At 49.9% G+C, this 19,022-nt stretch overlaps 1 protein-coding gene across 1 annotated transcript in view; it reads left to right on the top strand.

The window, feature by feature from the left end:
• ugt8 (UDP glycosyltransferase 8) overlaps nucleotides 1-19,022 on the top strand; it is a gene marked incomplete at its 3' end in the record, with an annotated part of 66,711 nt that overhangs the window by 19,567 nt on the left and 28,122 nt on the right. Inside the window, 2 exon segments of the mRNA XM_029745006.1 lie at nucleotides 1,000-1,205; nucleotides 9,617-10,255. Of these exon segments, the coding sequence (XP_029600866.1) occupies nucleotides 1,002-1,205; nucleotides 9,617-10,255 (843 nt within the window).

Genomic DNA, 19,022 nt, shown 5'->3' with positions numbered 1-19,022 from the left:
ATCACTAGGCATTCTGCCAGCGTCTCTGAGAGAGAGAGAGAGAGAGAGAGAGAGAGAGAGAGAGAGAGAGAGAGAGAGAGAAGAGAGAGAGAGAGAGAGAGAGAGAGAGAGAGAGAGAGAGAGAGAGAGAGGTTTTGTTAGATAGCTATAGATTGTGTATCTCTCTCTCTTATCATAGCATAACGGTGCCATAGGTGACCCGTTTGTAAGAAAGCCTGTCAGAGATACACATTTCTGAATCTCAGTTATTATTCCCCATAAGGCCCTGGTCAAATGTAGTGCACTATAAAGGGATCAGGGAAACATTTGGAACTCACCCACAATGAGTCTGGCAACACACTCAGAACGCCTCCTAATCAGTTACCTATTGTATACTTAGACCGTTTAGTCACACTCACACACAGAGCCACACACAGACACACACAGACCCACACACCACACACACACACACACACCAACCACACACACACTCAGGCTGTGAACTGGGTTTTGAGTGTTAGATTCAACAGTATGGGAGTGGGCCTCCGATATTTAGCTGGGAGGCTGGTGGCCGTAAAGGTCCATTGTGTTTGTGTGTGTTTCCAGAGAGCAGCAAGGGGTTTGAACGCTGCTCGTTCTACCCACACGGGTTGTCATTGATGACTATATATGGGAGGGAGGGAGGGAGGGAGGGAGGGAGAGGGAGGGAGGAAGAGAGAGAGGAAGAGAGAGAGAGGGAGGGAGGGAGAGAGATAGAGAGGGAGGGAGGGAGGAAGAGAGAAGAAGAGAAGGAGAGAGGGAGGGAGGGAGGAAGAGAGAGAAGAAGAGAAGGAGGGAGAGAGGGAGGGAGGGAGGAAGAGAGAGAAGAAGAGAAGGAGGGAGAGAGGGAGGGAGGAAGAGAGAGAAGAAGAGAAGGAGGGAGGGAGGGGGGAGGGAGGGATACAGCCTGATAAATATGTCTTCTGTCCTGATGTCTATTTTTCTCTCTTCCTCTCCTCCCTTCCCCGCTGTTCCTCCCAGCCATGCACCCTCCCCCGTCGCTCCTCTCCCTCCTCCTCTTCCTCCACCTCCACCTCTCCCTGTACCCCAGTGCATGCTGGTCCTCCAGGATCATCGTTGTCCCTCCCATCATGTTTGAGTCTCACCTCTACATCTTCAAGACGCTGGCTACAGAACTCCACCTCCAGGGACATGATACTTCCTTACTGCTGTCAGAAGGGCGACAGGTAACATTACATTTACATTTCAGGTGTCAGAGATGGGCCAGGTAACATTGTGTTGCTAAGTAGCAGGGTCATTGGTGTCAGAGTTGGGCCAGGTAACATTGTGTTTCTAAGTAGAAGGGTCATTGGTGTCAGAGATGGGCGGCCAGGTAACATTGTGATACTAAGTAGCAGGGTCATTGGTGTCAGAGTTGGGCCAGGTAACATTGTGTTACTAAGTAGCAGGGTCATTGGTGTCAGAGATGGGCCAGGTAACATTGTGTTTCTAAGTAGCAGGGACATTGGTGTCAGAGATGGGCCAGGTAACATTGTGTTGCTAAGTAGCAGGGACATTGGTGTCAGAGATGGGCCAGGTAACATTGTGTTGCTAAGTAGCAGGGTCATTGGTGTCAGATTGGCCAGGTAACATTGTGATACTAAGTAGTAGGGTCATTGGTGTCAGATTTGCCAGGTAACATTGTGTTACTAAGTAGCAGGGTCATTGGTGTCAGATTGGCCAGGTAACATTGTGTTTCTAAGTAGCAGGGACATTGGTGTCAGAGATGGGCCAGGTAACATTGTGTTGCTAAGTAGCAGGGTCATTGGTGTCAGATTGGCCAGGTAACATTGTGCTGCTAAGTAGCAGGGTCATTGGTGTCAGAGATGGGCCAGGTAACATTGTGTTTCTAAGTAGCAGGGTCATTGGTGTCAGACGGGCGGCCAGGTAACATTGTGTTACTAAGTAGCAGGGTCATTGGTGTCAGACGGGCGGCCAGGTAACATTGTGTTACTAAGTAGCAGGGTCATTGGTGTCAGAGATGGGCGGCCAGGTAACATTGTGTTGCTAAGTAGCAGGGTCATTGGTGTTAGAGATGGGCCAGGTAACATTGTGTTACTAAGTAGCAGGGACATTGGTGTCAGACGGGCGGCCAGGTAACATTGTGTTACTAAGTAGCAGGGTCATTGGTGGGCCAGAGATGGGCCAGGTTTTTACTAAAACACATTCAATAGAAGATCTGTGCAGATGCAAAACAGAATTTCCTTAAAATCTCCCTTAGTTTTCTTGTGATCACGCCCCCCCCCCCCCCGAAAAAACTCCCCCTCCTAAATATATTCTCCAAGGGTTAATTCCCCACGTGATGTATTAGTGTTGAGAGTGAGACAAACAAATCTCAGATTTCACCTGTGATTCCTTTGTCACTGTGCGTTCTCACATATACAGTCATACCACATTGTTTACCATCTCTGACAGTTTACTAAGGCACCTGTAAATTAAACAAACAAGGAGATCTATTATGGCTGACTGGAACGTAGCTACAGATCCTGTTAGCTGTTGATCAGGGGAGCTGCCTCTAGATCCTGTTAGCTGTTGATCAGAGGAGCTGCCTCTAGATCCTGTTGATCAGGGGAGCTGCCTCTAGATCCTGTTAGCTGTTGATCAGGGGAGCTGCCTCTAGATCCTGTTAGCTGTTGATCAGGGGAGCTGCCTCTAGATCCTGTTAGCTGTTGATCAGGGGAGCTGCCTCTAGATCCTGTTGATCAGGGGAGCTGCCTCTAGAACCTGTTAGCTGTTGATCAGGGGAGCTGCCTCTAGATCCTGTTAGCTGTTGATCAGGGGAGCTGCCTCTACATCCTGGTAGCTGTTGATCAGGGGATTTGCCTCTAGAACCTGTTAGCTGTTGATCAGGGGAGCTGCCTCTAGATCCTGTTAGCTGTTGATCAGGGGAGATGCCTCTAGAACCTGTAAGCTGTTGATCAGGGGAGCTGCCTCTAGAACCTGTTGATCAGGGGAGCTGCCTCTAGAACCTGTTAGCTGTTGATCAGGGGTTCTGCCTCCTAGAAACTGTTGATCAGGGGAGCTTCCTCTAGATCCTGTTAGCTGTTGATCAGGGGAGCTGCCTCTAGAACCTGTTAGCTGTTGATCAGGGGAGCTGCCTCTAGAACCTGTTAGCTGTTGATCAGGGGAGCTGCCTCTAGATCCTGTTAGCTGTTGATCAGGGGAGCTGCCTCTAGATCCTGTTAGCTGTTGATCAGGGGAGCTGCCTCTAGAACCTGTTAGCTGTTGATCAGGGGAGCTGCCTCTAGATCCTGTTACCTGTTGATCAGGGGAGCTGCCTCTACATCCTATTAGCTGTTGATCAGGGGAGCTGCCTCTAGATCCTGTTAGCTGTTGATCAGGGGAGCTGCCTCTAGAACCTGTTGATCAGGGGAGCTGCCTCTAGATCCTGTTAGCTGTTGATCAGGGGAGCTGCCTCTAGATCCTGTTAGCTGTTGATCAGGGGAGCTACCTCTAGAACCTGTTAGCTGTTGATCAGGGGAGCTGCCTCTAGATCCTGTTGATCAGGGGAGCTGCCTCTAGAACCTGTTGATCAGGGGAGCTGCCTCTAGAACCTGTTAGCTGTTGGTCAGGGGAGCTGCCTCTAGATCCTGTTAGCTGTTGGTCAGGGGAGCTGCCTCTAAACCTGTTGATCAGGGGAGCTGCCTCTAGAACCTGTTAGCTGTTGATCAGGGGAGCTGCCTCTAGATCCTGTTAGCTGTTGATCAGGGGAGCTGCCTCTAGATCCTGTTAGCTGTTGATCAGGGGAGCTGCCTCTAGATCCTGTTAGCTGTTGATCAGGGGAGCTGCCTCTAGATCCTGTTGATCAGGGGAGCTGCCTCTAGAACCTGTTAGCTGTTGATCAGGGGAGCTGCCTCTAGCTCCTGTTAGCTGTTGATCAGGGGAGCTGCCTCTAGATCCTGGTAGCTGTTGATCAGAGGATTTGCCTCTAGAACCTGTTAGCTGTTGATCAGGGGAGCTGCCTCTAGATCCTGTTAGCTGTTGATCAGGGGAGATGCCTCTAGAACCTGTAAGCTGTTGATCAGGGGAGCTGCCTCTAGAACCTGTTGATCAGGGGAGCTGCCTCTAGAACCTGTTAGCTGTTGATCAGGGGAGCTGCCTCCTAGAACCTGTTGATCAGGGGAGCTGCCTCTAGATCCTGTTAGCTGTTGATCAGGGGAGCTGCCTCTAGAACCTGTTAGCTGTTGATCAGGGGAGCTGCCTCTAGAACCTGTTAGCTGTTGATCAGGGGAGCTGCCTCTAGATCCTGTTGGCTGTTGATCAGGGGAGCTGCCTCTAGATCCTGTTAGCTGTTGATCAGGGGAGCTGCCTCTAGAACCTGTTAGCTGTTGATCAGGGGAGCTGCCTCTAGATCCTGTTACCTGTTGATCAGGGGAGCTGCCTCTACATCCTGTTAGCTGTTGATCAGGGGAGCTGCCTCTAGATCCTGTTAGCTGTTGATCAGGGGAGCTGCCTCTAGAACCTGTTGATCAGGGGAGCTGCCTCTAGATCCTGTTAGCTGTTGATCAGGGGAGCTGCCTCTAGATCCTGTTAGCTGTTGATCAGGGGAGCTACCTCTAGAACCTGTTAGCTGTTGATCAGGGGAGCTGCCTCTAGATCCTGTTGATCAGGGGAGCTGCCTCTAGAACCTGTTGATCAGGGGAGCTGCCTCTAGAACCTGTTAACTGTTGGTCAGGGGAGCTGCCTCTAGATCCTGTTAGCTGTTGGTCAGGGGAGCTGCCTCTAGAACCTGTTGATCAGGGGAGCTGCCTCTAGAACCTGTTAGCTGTTGATCAGGGGAGATGCCTCTAGATCCTGTTAGCTGTTGATCAGGGGAGCTGCCTCTAGATCCTGTTAGCTGTTGATCAGGGGAGCTGCCTCTAGATCCTGTTAGCTGTTGATCAGGGGAGCTGCCTCTAGATCCTGTTGATCAGGGGAGCTGCCTCTAGATCCTGTTAGCTGTTGATCAGGGGAGCTGCCTCTAGATCCTGTTGATCAGGGGAGCTGCCTCTAGATCCTGTTGATCAGGGGAGCTGCCTCTAGATCCTGTTAGCTGTTGATCAGTGGAGCTGCCTCTAGATCCTGTTGATCAGGGGAGCTGCCTCTAGAACCTGTTGATCAGGGGAGCTGCCTCTAGAACCTGTTGATCAGGGGAGCTGCCTCTAGAACCTGTTGATCAGGGGAGCTGCCTCTAGAACCTGTTGATCAGGGGAGCTGCCTCTAGATCCTGTTGATCAGGGGAGCTGCCTCTAGATCCTGGTAGCTGTTGATCAGGGGAGCTGCCTCTAGAACCTGTTAGCTGTTGATCAGGGGAGCTGCCTCTAGATCCTGTTAGCTGTTGATCAGGGGAGCTGCCTCTAGGACCTGTTAGCTGTTGATCAGGGGAGCTGCCTCTAGAACCTGTTAGCTGTTGATCAGGGGAGATGCCTCTAGATCCTGTTAGCTGTTGATCAGGGGAGCTACCTCTAGAACCTGTTGATCAGGGGAGCTGCCTCTAGAACCTGTAAGCTGTTGATCAGGGGAGCTGCCTCTAGAACCTGTAAGCTGTTGATCATGGGAGCTGCCTCTAGATCCTGTTAGCTGTTGATCAAGGGAGCTGCCTCTAGAACCTGTTAGCTGTTGATCAGGGGAGCTGCCTCTAGATCCTGTTAGCTGTTGATCAGGGGAGCTGCCTCTAGATCCTGTTAGCTGTTGATCAGGGGAGCTGCCTCTAGAACCTGTTAGCTGTTGATCAGGGGAGCTGCCTCTAGATCCTCTTAGCTGTTGATCAGGGGAGCTGCCTCTAGATCCTGTTAGCTGTTGATCAGGGGAGCTGCCTCTAGAACCTGTTAGCTGTTGATCAAGGGAGCTGCCTCTAGATCCTGTTAGCTGTTGATCAGGGGAGCTGCCTCTAGAACCTGTTAGCTGTTGATCAGGGGAGCTGCCTCTAGAACCTGTTGATCAGGGGAGCTGCCTCTAGAACCTGTTAGCTGTTGATCAGGGGAGCTGCCTCTAGAACCTGTTAGCTATTGATCAGGGGAGCTGCCTCTAGAACCTGTTAGCTGGTGATCAGCGGAGCTGCCTCTAGATCCTGTTAGCTGTTGATCAGGGGAGCTGCCTCTAGAAACTGTTAGCTGTTGATCAGGGGAGCTGCCTCTAGATCCTGTTGATCAGGGGAGCTGGCTCTAGATCCTGTTAGCTGTTGATCAGGGGAGCTGCCTCTAGAACCTGTTAGCTGTTGATCAGGGGAGCTGCCTCTAGAACCTGTTAGCTGTTGATCAGCGGAGCTGCCTCTAGATCCTGTTAGCTGTTGATCAGGGGAGCTGCCTCTAGAACCTGTTGATCAGGGGAGCTGCCTCTAGATCCTGTTAGCTGTTGATCAGGGGAGCTGCCTCTAGAACCTGTTGATCAGTGGAGCTGCCTCTAGAACTTGTTAGCTGTTGATCAGGGGAGCTGCCTCTAGATCCTGTTAGCTGTTGATCAGGGGAGCTGCCTCTAGATCCTGTTGATCAGGGGAGCTGCCTCTAGATCCTGTTAGCTGTTGATCAGGGGAGCTGCCTCTAGATCCTGTTGATCAGGGGAGCTGCCTCTAGATCCTGTTAGCTGTTGATCAGTGGAGCTGCCTCTAGAACCTGTTAGCTGTTGATCAGGGGAGCTGCCTCTAGAACCTGTAAGCTGTTGATCAGGGGAGCTGCCTCTAGATTCTGTTAGCTGTTGATCAGGGGAGCTGCCTCTAGAACCTGTTAGCTGTTGATCAGGGGAGCTGCCTCTAGATCCTGTTAGCTGTTGATCAGGGGAGCTGCCTCTAGAACCTGTTAGCTGTTGATCAGGGGAGCTGCCTCTAGAACCTGTTAGCTGTTGATCAGGGGAGCTGCCTCTAGATCCTGTTGATCAGGGGAGCTGCCTCTAGATCCTGTTAGCTGTTGATCAGGGGAGCTGCCTCTAGATCCTGTTAGCTGTTGATCAGGGGAGCTGCCTCTAGAACCTGTTAGCTGTTGATCAAGGGAGCTGCCTCTAGATCCTGTTAGCTGTTGATCAGGGGAGCTGCCTCTAGAACCTGTTAGCTGTTGATCAGGGGAGCTGCCTCTAGAACCTGTTGATCAGGGGAGCTGCCTCTAGAACCTGTTAGCTGTTGATCAGGGGAGCTGCCTCTAGAACCTGTTAGCTATTGATCAGGGGAGCTGCCTCTAGAACCTGTTAGCTGGTGATCAGCGGAGCTGCCTCTAGATCCTGTTAGCTGTTGATCAGGGGAGCTGCCTCTAGAAACTGTTAGCTGTTGATCAGGGGAGCTGCCTCTAGAACCTGTTAGCTGTTGATCAGCGGAGCTGCCTCTAGATCCTGTTAGCTGTTGATCAGGGGAGCTGCCTCTAGAACCTGTTGATCAGGGGAGCTGGCTCTAGATCCTGTTAGCTGTTGATCAGGGGAGCTGCCTCTAGATTCTGTTAGCTGTTGATCAGGGGATCTGCCTCTTGAACCTGTTAGCTGTTGATCAGCGGAGCTGCCTCTAGATCCTGTTAGCTGTTGATCAGGGGAGCTGCCTCTAGAACCTGTTGATCAGGGGAGCTGCCTCTAGATCCTGTTAGCTGTTGATCAGGGGAGCTGCCTCTAGATCCTGTTAGCTGTTGATCAGGGGAGCTGCCTCTAGAACCTGTTGATCAGTGGAGCTGCCTCTAGAACCTGTTAGCTGTTGATCAGGGGAGCTGCCTCTAGATCCTGTTAGCTGTTGATCAGGGGAGCTGCCTCTAGATCCTGTTGATCAGGGGAGCTGCCTCTAGATCCTGTTAGCTGTTGATCAGGGGAGCTGCCTCTAGATCCTGTTGATCAGGGGAGCTGCCTCTAGATCCTGTTAGCTGTTGATCAGGGGAGCTGCCTCTAGAACCTGTTAGCTGTTGATCAGGGGAGCTGCCTCTAGAACCTGTAAGCTGTTGATCAGGGGAGCTGCCTCTAGATCCTGTTAGCTGTTGATCAGGGGAGCTGCCTCTAGAACCTGTTAGCTGTTGATCAGAGGAGCTGCCTCTAGATCCTGTTAGCTGTTGATCAGGGGAGCTGCCTCTAGAACCTGTTAGCTGTTGATCAGGGGAGCTGCCTCTAGAACCTGTTAGCTGTTGATCAGGGGAGCTGCCTCTAGATCCTGTTGATCAGGGGAGCTGCCTCTAGATCCTGTTAGCTGTTGATCAGGGGAGCTGCCTCTAGAACCTGTTACCTGTTGATCAGGGGAGCTGCCTCTAGAACCTGTTAGCTGTTGATCAGGGGAGCTGCCTCTAGATCCTGTTAGCTGTTGATCAGGGGAGCTGCCTCTAGAACCTGTTAGCTGTTGATCAGGGGAGCTGCCTCTAGAACCTGTTGATCAGGGGAGCTGCCTCTAGAACCTGTTAGCTGTTGATCAGGGGAGCTGCCTCTAGAACCTGTTAGCTATTGATCAGGGGAGCTGCCTCTAGAACCTGTTAGCTGGTGATCAGCGGAGCTGCCTCTAGATCCTGTTAGCTGTTGATCAAGGGAGCTGCCTCTAGAACCTGTTAGCTGTTGATCAGGGGAGCTGCCTCTAGAACCTGTTAGCTGTTGATCAGCAGAGCTGCCTCTAGATCCTGTTAGCTGTTGATCAGGGGAGCTGCCTCTAGAACCTGTTGATCAGGGGAGCTGCCTCTAGATCCTGTTAGCTGTTGATCAGGGGAGCTGCCTCTAGATCCTGTTAGCTGTTGATCAGGGGAGCTGCCTCTAGAACCTGTTGATCAGTGGAGCTGCCTCTAGAACCTGTTAGCTGTTGATCAGGGGAGCTGCCTCTAGATCCTGTTAGCTGTTGATCAGGGGAGCTGCCTCTAGATCCTGTTAGCTGTTGATCAGGGGAGCTGCCTCTAGATCCTGTTGATCAGGGGAGCTGCCTCTAGATCCTGTTAGCTGTAACCTAGTACTGTTAGCTGTAACCTAGTACTGTTAGCTGTAACCTAGTACTGTTAGCTGCAGTAACCTAGTACTGTTAGCTGTAGTAACCTAGTACTGTTAGCTGTAGTAGCCTAGTACTGTTAGCTGTAGTAGCCTAGTACTGTTAGCTGTAGTAGCCTAGCACTGTTAGCTGTAGTAGCCTAGCACTGTTAGCTGTAGTAACCTAGCACTGTTAGCTGTAGTAACCTAGTACTGTTAGCTGTAGTAGCCTCGTACTGTTAGCTGTAGTAGCCTAGCACTATTAGCTGTAGTAACCTAGTACTGTTAGCTGTAGTAGCCTCGTACTGTTAGCTGTAGTAACCTAGTACTGTTAGCTGTAGTAGCCTCGTACTGTTAGCTGTAGTAACCTAGTACTGTTAGCTGTAGTAGCCTCGTACTGTTAGCTGTAGTAGCCTCGTACTGTTAGCTGTAGTAGCCTAGTACTGTTAGCTGTAGTAGCCTCGTACTGTTAGCTGTAGTAGCCTAGTACTGTGAGCTGTGTACATATTACTATATTGCCCCCTGGGATAATAAAGACTCTTCTCTTCCTCTCCTCCTCTCCTCTCCTCTCCCTCTCCCTCTCCCTCTCCCTCTCCCTCTCCCTCTCCCTCTCCTGTCTTCTCCTCTCCTGTCTTCTCCTCTCTTGTCCTCTCCTCCCCTCTCCTCCCCTCTCCTCTCCTCTCCTCTCCTCTCTTGTCCTTTCCTCTCCTCTCTACTCTAGGTGCCCCCCTCCCCCCACTACACCTTCCAGCGTTACCCAGGCATCTTCAACACCTCCACAGCCGACAGCTTCCTCCAATCAAAAGTCAGCAATATCTTCTCCGGTCGTCTCACAGCGTTGGAACTCTTCGACATTCTAGACCACTACGCCCAGAATTGCGACGCCGTCGTGGGAAACAAACAGGTCATGACCCAACTCAAGGACGCCGACTTTGACCTTTTACTGGTCGACCCCAACGAGATGTGTGGTTTCGTGATCGCTCACATCCTCGGCGTTCCCTACGCCGTCTTTTCCACGGGCCTGTGGTACCCGGCGGAGGTCGGCGCTCCAGCCCCTCTCTCGTACGTCCCGGAGTTCAACTCTCTCCTCACCGATCGGATGTCTCTAGTCCAGAGGATTGTCAACACGGCAGTGTACCTGGTGTCCAGGTTCGGTGTTCAGTACCTGGTGTTACCGAAGTACGAGCGCATCATGAGGAAGCACGGCGTGGAGCCGCGGGTGGCCATGCAGGACCTGGTTCAGGGGAGCAGGTTGTGGATGTTGTCTACTGATCTGGCCCTGGAGTTTCCCAGGCCCACTTTACCACATGTTGTCTATGTAGGAGGGATACTGACCAAACCTGCCAGCCCATTACCTCAGGTTAGTACACACACACACATACACACACACGCACGTACGCACGCACACAAGCACACGCGCACACACACACACACACATCTATGGTTGGTCTCCTCCAGTGTTGGTGTCCTCCAGTGTTATGTATATGGTTGGTCTCCTCCAGTGTTATATCTATGGTTGGTCTCCTCCAGTGTTATATCGATGGTTGGTCTCCTCCAGTGTTGGTCTCCTCCAGTATTATATCTATGGTTGGTCTCCTCCAGTGTTGGTCTCCTCCAGTGTTATATCTATGGTTGGTCTCCTCCAGTGTTATATCTATGGTTGGTCTCCTCCAGTGTTGGTCTCCTCCAGTATTATATCTATGGTTGGTCTCCTCCAGTGTTGGTCTCCTCCAGTGTTGGTCTCCTCCAGTGTTGGTCTCCTCCAGTGTTGGTCTCCTCCAGTGTTGGTCTCCTCCAGTGTTGGTCTCCTCCAGTGTTGGTCTCCTCCAGTGTTGTCCTCCTCCAGTATTATATCTATATAACCCTAACCCTTTATTTAACAAGGTAGGCTATTTGAGACCAAGTTCTCATTTACAACTTGCTTCCTGGCCAAGATGAAGCATAGCAGTTCTACACGTACAACAACACAGAGCTACACATGGAATAAACAAACATACTGCCAATAATACAGTAGAAAAAGGCTGTATACAGTGTGTGGAAATGTAGAAGATTAGGGAGGTAAGGATAGACCATAGTGGCGAAATAATTACAATATAGAAATTAAACACTGGAGTGTTAGATGTGCAGAAGATGAGTATGCTAATAGAGATACTGGGGTGCAAAGTAGCAAAATAAATAATAGAATAACTGTATGGGGATGAGGTAGTTGGATGGGCTGTTTACAGATGGGCTATGTACAGGTGCAGTGATCTGTGAGCTGCTCTGACAGCTGGTGCTTAAAGCTAGTGAGGGAGATATGAGTCTTCAGCTTCAGAGATTTTTGCAATTCGTTCCAGTCATTGGCAGCAGAGAACTGGAAGGAAAGGCGGCCAAAGGAGGTGTTGGCTTTGGGGATGACCAGTGAGATATACCTGCTGGAGCGAGTGCTACGGGTGGGTGTTGTTATGGTGACCAGTGAGCTGAGATAAGGCGGAGCTTTACCTAGGATATACTTATAGATGACCTGGAGCCAGTGGGTTTGGCGACGAATATGAAGGGAGGGCCAGCCACGAGAGCATACAGGTCGCAGTGGTGGGTAGTATATGGGGCTTTAGTGACAAAACGGATGGCACTGTGATAGACTGCGTCCAATTTGCTGAGCAGAGTGTTGGAGGCTATTTTGTAAATGACATCGCAGAAGTCAAGGATTGGTAGGATGGTCAGTTTTACGAGCATATATTTGGCAGAAAGTGTGAAGGAGGCTTTGATTCAAAATAGGAAGCCAATTCCAGATTTAATTTTGAATTGGAGATGTTTGATGTGAGTCTGGAAGGAGAGTTTACAGTCTAGCCAGACACCTAGGTATTTGTAGTTGTCCACATATTCTAAGTCAGAGCCGTCCAGAGTAGTGATGCTGGACGGGCGGGCAGGTGCAGGCAGCGATCGGTTGAAGAGCATGCATTTAGTTTTACTTGCATTTAAGAGCAGTTGGAGGCCACGGAAGGAGAGTTGTATGGCATTGAATCTCGTCTGGAGGTTAGTTAACACAGTGTCCAAAGAAGGGCCAGTTTAAAGGGTAACTGGTGGCAGTGAGAGGAAGGAGAGCAGAACTAGGTAATAGCCGGAGCAGTTTAATATCAAAACCAACGGCATAAAGAATTAACCAACATGGGAACAAAACCGGACGCGCACCAGTAAACATGTGCACAAGCACTTGCAACAAACAATTCCACACAAAGACATGGGGGGGAACAGAGGGTTAAATACACAACACTTAATGAGGGAAATGAGAATCGGGTGTGTGGGAAAACAAGACAAAACAAATGGAAAATGAAACGTGGATCGACGATGGCTAGAAGACCGGTGACGCCGACCGTCAAACGCCGCCCGAACAAGGAGAGGAACTGACTTCGGTGGAATTCGTGACAGCCAGAAGTATACAGAATGGTGTCGTCTGCGTAGAGGTGGATCAGAGAATCACCAGCAGCAAGAGTGACATCATTGATGTATACAGAGAAAAGAGTCGGCCCGAGAATTGAACCCTGTGGCACCCCCATAGAGACTGCCAGAGGTCCGGACAACAGGCCCTCCGATTTGACACACTGAACTCTTTCTGAGAAGTAGTTGGTGAACCAGACGAGGCAGTCATTTGAGAAACCAAGGCTGTTGAGTCTGCCGATAAAAATGTGGTGATTGACAGAGTCAAAAGCCTTGGCCAGGTCGATGAATACAGCTGCACAGTATTGTCTTTTATCGATGGCGGTTATGATATCGTTTAGGACCTTGAGTGTGGCGGAGGTGCCCCCATGACCAGCTCGGAAACCAGATTGCATAGCGGAGAAGGTACGGTGGGATTCGAAATTGTCGGTGATCTGTTTGTTAACTTGGCTTTCGAAGACCTTAGAAAGGCAGGGTAGGATAGATATAGGTCTATAACAGTTTGGGTCTAGAGTGTCTCCCCCTTTGAAGAGGGGGATGACAGCGGCAGCTTTCCAATCTTTAGGGATCTCAAACGATACGAAAGAGAGGTTGAACAGGCTAGTAAATGGGGTTGCAACAATTTTGGCGGATATTTTTTAGAAAGAGAGGGTCCAGATTGTCTAGCCCGGCTGATTTGTAGGGGTCCATATTTTGCAGCTCTTTCAGAACATCAGCTATCTGTATTTGGGTGAAGGAGAAATGGGGAGGCTTGGGCAAGTTTCTGTGGGGGGTGTAGAGCTGTTGACCGGGGTAGGGGTAGCCAGGTGGAAAGCCTGGCCAGCTGTAGAAAAATGCTTATTGAAATTCTCAATTATTGTGGATTTATCGGTAGTAACAGTGTTTTCTAGCCTCAGTGCAGTGGGCAGCTAGTAGGAGGTGCTCTTATTCTCCATGGACTTTACAGTGTCACAGAACTTTTTGGAGATTGTGCTACAGGATGCAAATTTCTGCTTGAAAAAGCTAGCCTTTGCTTTCCTAACTGCCTGTGTATATTGGTTCCTAACTTCCCTGAAAAGTTGCAGATCACGGGGCTATTCGATGCTAATGCAGAACGCCACAGGATGTTTTTGTGCTGGTCAAGGGCAGTCAGGTCTGGAGTGAACCAAGGGCTATATCTGTTCCTGGTTCTACATTTTTTGAAAGGGGCATGCTTATTTAAGATGGTGAGGAAGGCATTTAAAAAAAATAACCAGGCATCCTATCTATGAGGGTGCCCGTGTTTACGGATTTGGGGTTGTACCTGATAGGTTCATTGATCATTTTGGTGAGATTGAGGGCATCTAGCTTAGATTGTAGGATGACCGGGATGTTAAGCATATCCCAGTTTAGCTCACCTAACATTAACAACTCTGAAGATAAATTGGGGGCATTTAATTCACATATGGTGTCCAGGGCACAGCTGGGGGCAGAGGGAGGTCTATAGCAAGCGGCAACTGTGAGAGACTTGTTTCTGGAAAGGTGGATTTTTAAAAGTAGAAGCTCGAATTGTTTGGTCACAGACCTGGATAGTATGACAGAACTCTGCAGGCTATTTCTGCAGTAGATTGCAACTCCAGCCCCTTTGGCAGTTTTATCTTGGCAGAAAATGTTATAGTTAGGGATGGAAATTTCAGGGTTTTTGGTGGCCTTCCTAAGCCAGGATTCAGACACGGCTAAGACATCCGGGTTGGCGGAGTGTGCTAAAGCAGTGAATAAAACAAACTTAGGGAGGAGGCTTCTAATGTTAACATGCATGAAACCAAGGCTTTTACGGTTACAGAAGTCAGCAAATGATAGCGCCTGGGGAATAGGAGTGGAGCTGGGCACTGCAGGACCTGGGTTAACCTCTACATCACCAGAGGAACAGAGGAGGAGTAGGATAAGGGTACGGCTAAAGGCTATAAGAAATGATCGTCTAGTGCGTTGGGGACAGAGAATTAAAGGAGCAGATTTCTGGGCGTGGTAGAATAGATTCAAGGCATAATGTACAGACAAAGTTATGGTAGGATGTGAGTACAGTGGAGGTAAACATATGCGTTTCATGACGATGAGAGAGGTTTCGTCTCTGGAGGCGTCAATTAACGTAGGTAAGGTCTCCGCAATGTGTGTAGGGTGGGATGAAAGAGCTATCTAAGGCATTTTGAGCGGGACTGAGGGCTCTACAGTGAAATCAAACAATAAAAACTAACCAAGACAGCAGTAGACAAGGCACATTGACGTTAGAGAGAGGCATAAAGCAATCACAGGTGTTGATCAGGAGAGCTAAGACAACAGCGGGTAAATGGCGATGAATGGGCAGAGCGGGTCAGTTAGGTACATGCAGGACCTGAGTTCGAGGCTGGGGGCCGACAGGTAAACAAAATGAGGTACCGTGTTATTGAAACAGTCCAGGGGGCATCAGCTGTGTAGCCGAGTGATCATAGGGTCAACAGAGCTGCAATAGGTGAGTCAGGGTGCTGTTCGGTAGTCACTACTACGCTAGGCGAGCAGGGGACACGGCGTTCAGAAAGCTAGCGGGCCGGGGCTAGCAGATGGTTCTGCGGCGACATCGTAACAGAATAGCCTGTTGAGACCACATCGGGCGATCACGTCAGCAGTCCAGTCGTGATGGATCGGCGGGGCTCCGTGTCGACAATAAAGGAGTCCAGGCCAGTTGGCAAAAGAGATATTGTAGCCCTAGAATTAGCTGTTATATGGGCCTAGCTCGAGGCTAGCTCAAGTCTAGCTGGTGCTTGCTTCGGGACAGAGGCGTTAGCTAACAGTAGCCACTCGTTTGCAGCTAGCTAGCCGCGATGATCCGGAGTAATGATACGGTGTAATGATCTAGAGCAGCAGGAATCCGGTGACGTGGTAGAGAGAATCATTCCGATATGCTCTGGGTTGATATCGCGCTGTGCATTCTGGGAGGTGATTGTCCGAGCTAAGGCTGGCTGATGCCAGGAGGGGAAAAAAAGGCAATGACCGCTAGCCGTGGCTAATAAAGACTAGTAGCTAGTTAGCTGGCTAGCTCCTGATGGATTATTATATATATATATATATATATGAAAAAGACCGGCTATTTACACGGGATAAGACAAAGGCAGATATACACGTCCTACTGCGCTGCCATCTTGGGGGGGGGGTTGGTCCAGGAAGTTGTCTAAAAGGGATTGAATTTGTTGTTGTCTAATTGTTTTTTGGTAAATTTCCACACTACTTTCCTTCCATCTATAGCATTTCTTAATATTACTCAGTTCCTTTGGCTTTGATGCCTCATGATTGAGTATTGCTCTGTTCAAGTAGACTGTGATTTTGCTGTGATCTGATAGGGGGGTCAGTGGGCTGACTGTGATCTGATAGGGGTGTCAGTGGGCTGACTGTGAACGCTCTGAGAGACTCTGGGTTGAGGTCAGTGATAAAGTAGTCTACAGTACTACTGCCAAGAGATGAGCTATAGGTGTACCTACCATAGGAGTCCCCTTGAAGCCTACCATTGACTATGTACAGACCCAGCGTGCAACAGAGCAGCAGGAGTTGTGACCCGTTTTTGTTGGTTATGTTGTTGTAGTTGTGTCTAGGGGGGCGTATGGGGGAGGGAATGCTGTCACCTCCAGGTAGGTGTTTGTCCCCCTGTGTGCTGAGGGTGTCAGGTTATTTTCCAGTTCTGGCATTTAGGTTGCCACAGACTAGTACATGTCTCTGGGCCTGGAAATGATTGATTTCTCCCTCCAGGATGGAGAAGCTGTCTTCATTAAAGTATGGGGATTCTAGTGGGGGGATATAGGTAGGATGGAGAAGCTGTCTTCATTAAAGTATGGGCATTCTAGTGGGGGGATATAGGTAGGATGGAGAAGCTGTCTTCATTAAAGTATGGGGATTCTAGTGGGGGGATATAGGTAGGATGGAGAAAATGTCTTCATTATAGTATGGGGATTCTAGTGGGGGGGATATAGGTAGTACACAGGAGGACATTTTTCTCTGTTGAGATCATTTCCTTATTCATTTCTAGCCAGATGTAAAATGTTCCTCTTTTGATTAATTTAATGGAGTGGGTTAGGTCTGCTCTATACCAAATTAGCATACCCCCTGAGTCTCTTCCCTGTTTCACACCTGGTAGTTTGGTGGATGGGACTACCAGCTCTCTGTAACCTAGAGGACAACCAGTGGGTCCATCTCCTCTATACCACCCACCTGGTAGTGTGGTGGATGGGACTACCAGCTCTCTGTAACCTAGAGGACAACCAGTGGGTCCATCTCCTCTATACCACCTGGTAGTGTGGTGGATGGGACTACCAGCTCTCTGTAACCTAGAGGACAACCAGTGGGTCCGTCTCCTCTATACCACCCACCTGGTAGTGTGGTGGATGGGACTACCAGCTCTCTGTAACCTAGAGGACAACCAGTGGGTCCATCTCCTCTATACCACCTGGTAGTGTGGTGGATGGGACTACCAGCTCTCTGTAACCTAGAGGACAACCAGTGGGTCCATCTCCTCTATACCACCTGGTAGTGTGGTGGATGGGACTACCAGCTCTCTGTAACCTAGAGGACAACCAGTGGGTCCATCTCCTCTATACCACCTGGTAGTGTGGTGGATGGGACTACCAGCTCTCTGTAACCTAGAGGACAACCAGTGGGTCCATCTCCTCTATACCACCCACCTGGTAGTATGGTGGATGGGACTACCAGCTCTCTGTAACCTAGAGGGCAACCAGTGGGTCCATCTCCTCTATACCACCTGGTAGTGTGGTGGATGGGACTACCAGCTCTCTATAACCTAGAGGGCAACCAGTGGGTCCGTCTCCTCTATACCACCCACCTGGTAGTATGGTGGATGGGACTACCAGCTCTCTGTAACCTAGAGGGCAACCAGTGGGTCCATCTCCTCTATACCACCCACCTGGTAGTGTGGTGGATGGGACTACCAGCTCTCTGTAACCTAGAGGGCAACCAGTGGGTCCATCTTCTCTATACCACCTGGTAGTGTGGTGGATGGGACTACCAGCTCTCTGTAACCTAGAGGGCAACCAGTGGGTCCATCTCCTCTATACCACCCACCTGGTAGTGTGGTGGATGGGACTACCAGCTCTCTGTAACCTAGAGGGAGACCAGTGGGTCCATCTCCTATATACCATGTTTCTGGTAGGATGACAATGTCTGTATTTCTGATTTCTTTGGTGATGTCCAGGTTCCTGCTCTTTGGACCAAAATGCAGATCACCTCAGGCTTTGGATATTTCAGGATGAGATGATGAAGGCTTTGGATATTTCAGGGTGAGATGATGAAGGCTTTGGATATTTCAGGATGAGATGATGAAGGCTTTGTGTTCCATAAAGTGTCCAATAAAGTGTTTAATGTTGTTAGTCGTATGGTTTGGCCTCGGACCAGTAAGTGTGAGCAGAGCCTTCTGAGCATCTCTCTCTCTCTATCCTCTCTCTTTCTCTCTCTACCTTTTTCTCTCCCTCTCTCTCTCTCTCTCTACCCTTTTCTCCCCCTCTCTCTCTCTCTCTCTCTCTCTCTCCTTGTTTGGTGTGGCAGATAGCCTAGTGGTTAGAGTGTTGGTCCAGTAACCGAAATCCCTGAGCTGACAAGGTAAAAAAATTGGTCGTTCTGCCCCTGAACAAGTCAGTTAACCCACTGTTCCCCGGTAGGCTGTCATTGTAAATAAGAATTTGTTCTTAACTGACTTGCCTAGTTAAATAAAGGTAAAAAGTCTTACACCCACTACAAAGCTCTCTTTTATCGATCTGGGTTGGCCCTTGCCATGCCATGCCGTGCAGGGCGGAGAAATGGTTCAGGGGTCAACCTACGAGGTTGGGGTCAGCTCTGACGTACGGAGACAAGAGAGCGCGGGCCGCCGGCATCCAGTGTGGAGGGCTGTGGAATGTGGCTTTAGCCAATAAGAAGGCATTGTTCTGGCGGTGGGGTCGAGGGTCGAGGGTGGAAAAGAGGACCATTGTAACACAACAATTCTCTCCGCCCCCCATCTCTCCCTCTCTCTCTCCCCGTCTTTCTCTCTTTCTCTCTCTCCCCTCTTTCTCTCTCTCTCTCTCTCTCTCTCTCTTCTCTCTCTCTCTCTCTCTCTCTCTCTCCCCCCTCTTTCTCTCTCTCTCTCTCTCTCTCTCTCTCTCTCTCTCCTCTCTCTCTCTCCCCCTCTTTCTCGCTCTCTCTCTCTCTCTCTCTGGGCCTGTGATACAAACACATGTACAGGGTATGTGCTGTAGAGACACTGGGACCAGTGTGTCCTAGGTTTATAGCCCGTGCCATCCCCAGAGCTCACACACACACACACACACACACACACACACACACACACACAATCTGCCTAGAGACCATCTCTCCTCCCCTCTCATCCCTCTCTCCTTCTCTCCCCCTGTCTTCATATCATTCCCTCCCTCCCTCCCAGTCACCCAAATGAGGCCTTTTCAGACCGGACTGTACAATGGCAGACATTCATCTAGGCTTGTTAGCGTGCTAGGCTAATGTTTGGTGAGCAAGGCTGTTAGCGTGCTAGGCTAATGTTTATACACTCTATTGAGTGTGTCACTGGGCTCAGTGTTCTGGAACAATGTGTCTTAATGTATAGCTAAGCTGTTAGCATGCTAGGCTAATGTTTGGTGATTCTATACACTTCATTGAGTGTTTCACTGGGCTCAGTGTTCTGGCACAACGTGTCTTAATGTGACGTATGCAATGCATTATTAACCAAC

The sequence above is a fragment of the Salmo trutta genome, unplaced genomic scaffold (genome assembly GCF_901001165.1).
Source record: "Salmo trutta unplaced genomic scaffold, fSalTru1.1, whole genome shotgun sequence".
NCBI classification, from domain to species: domain Eukaryota; kingdom Metazoa; phylum Chordata; class Actinopteri; order Salmoniformes; family Salmonidae; genus Salmo; species Salmo trutta.
The sequence above is the reverse complement of the archived record's forward strand: the minus strand, read 5'-3'. Positions and strand labels throughout refer to the sequence as shown.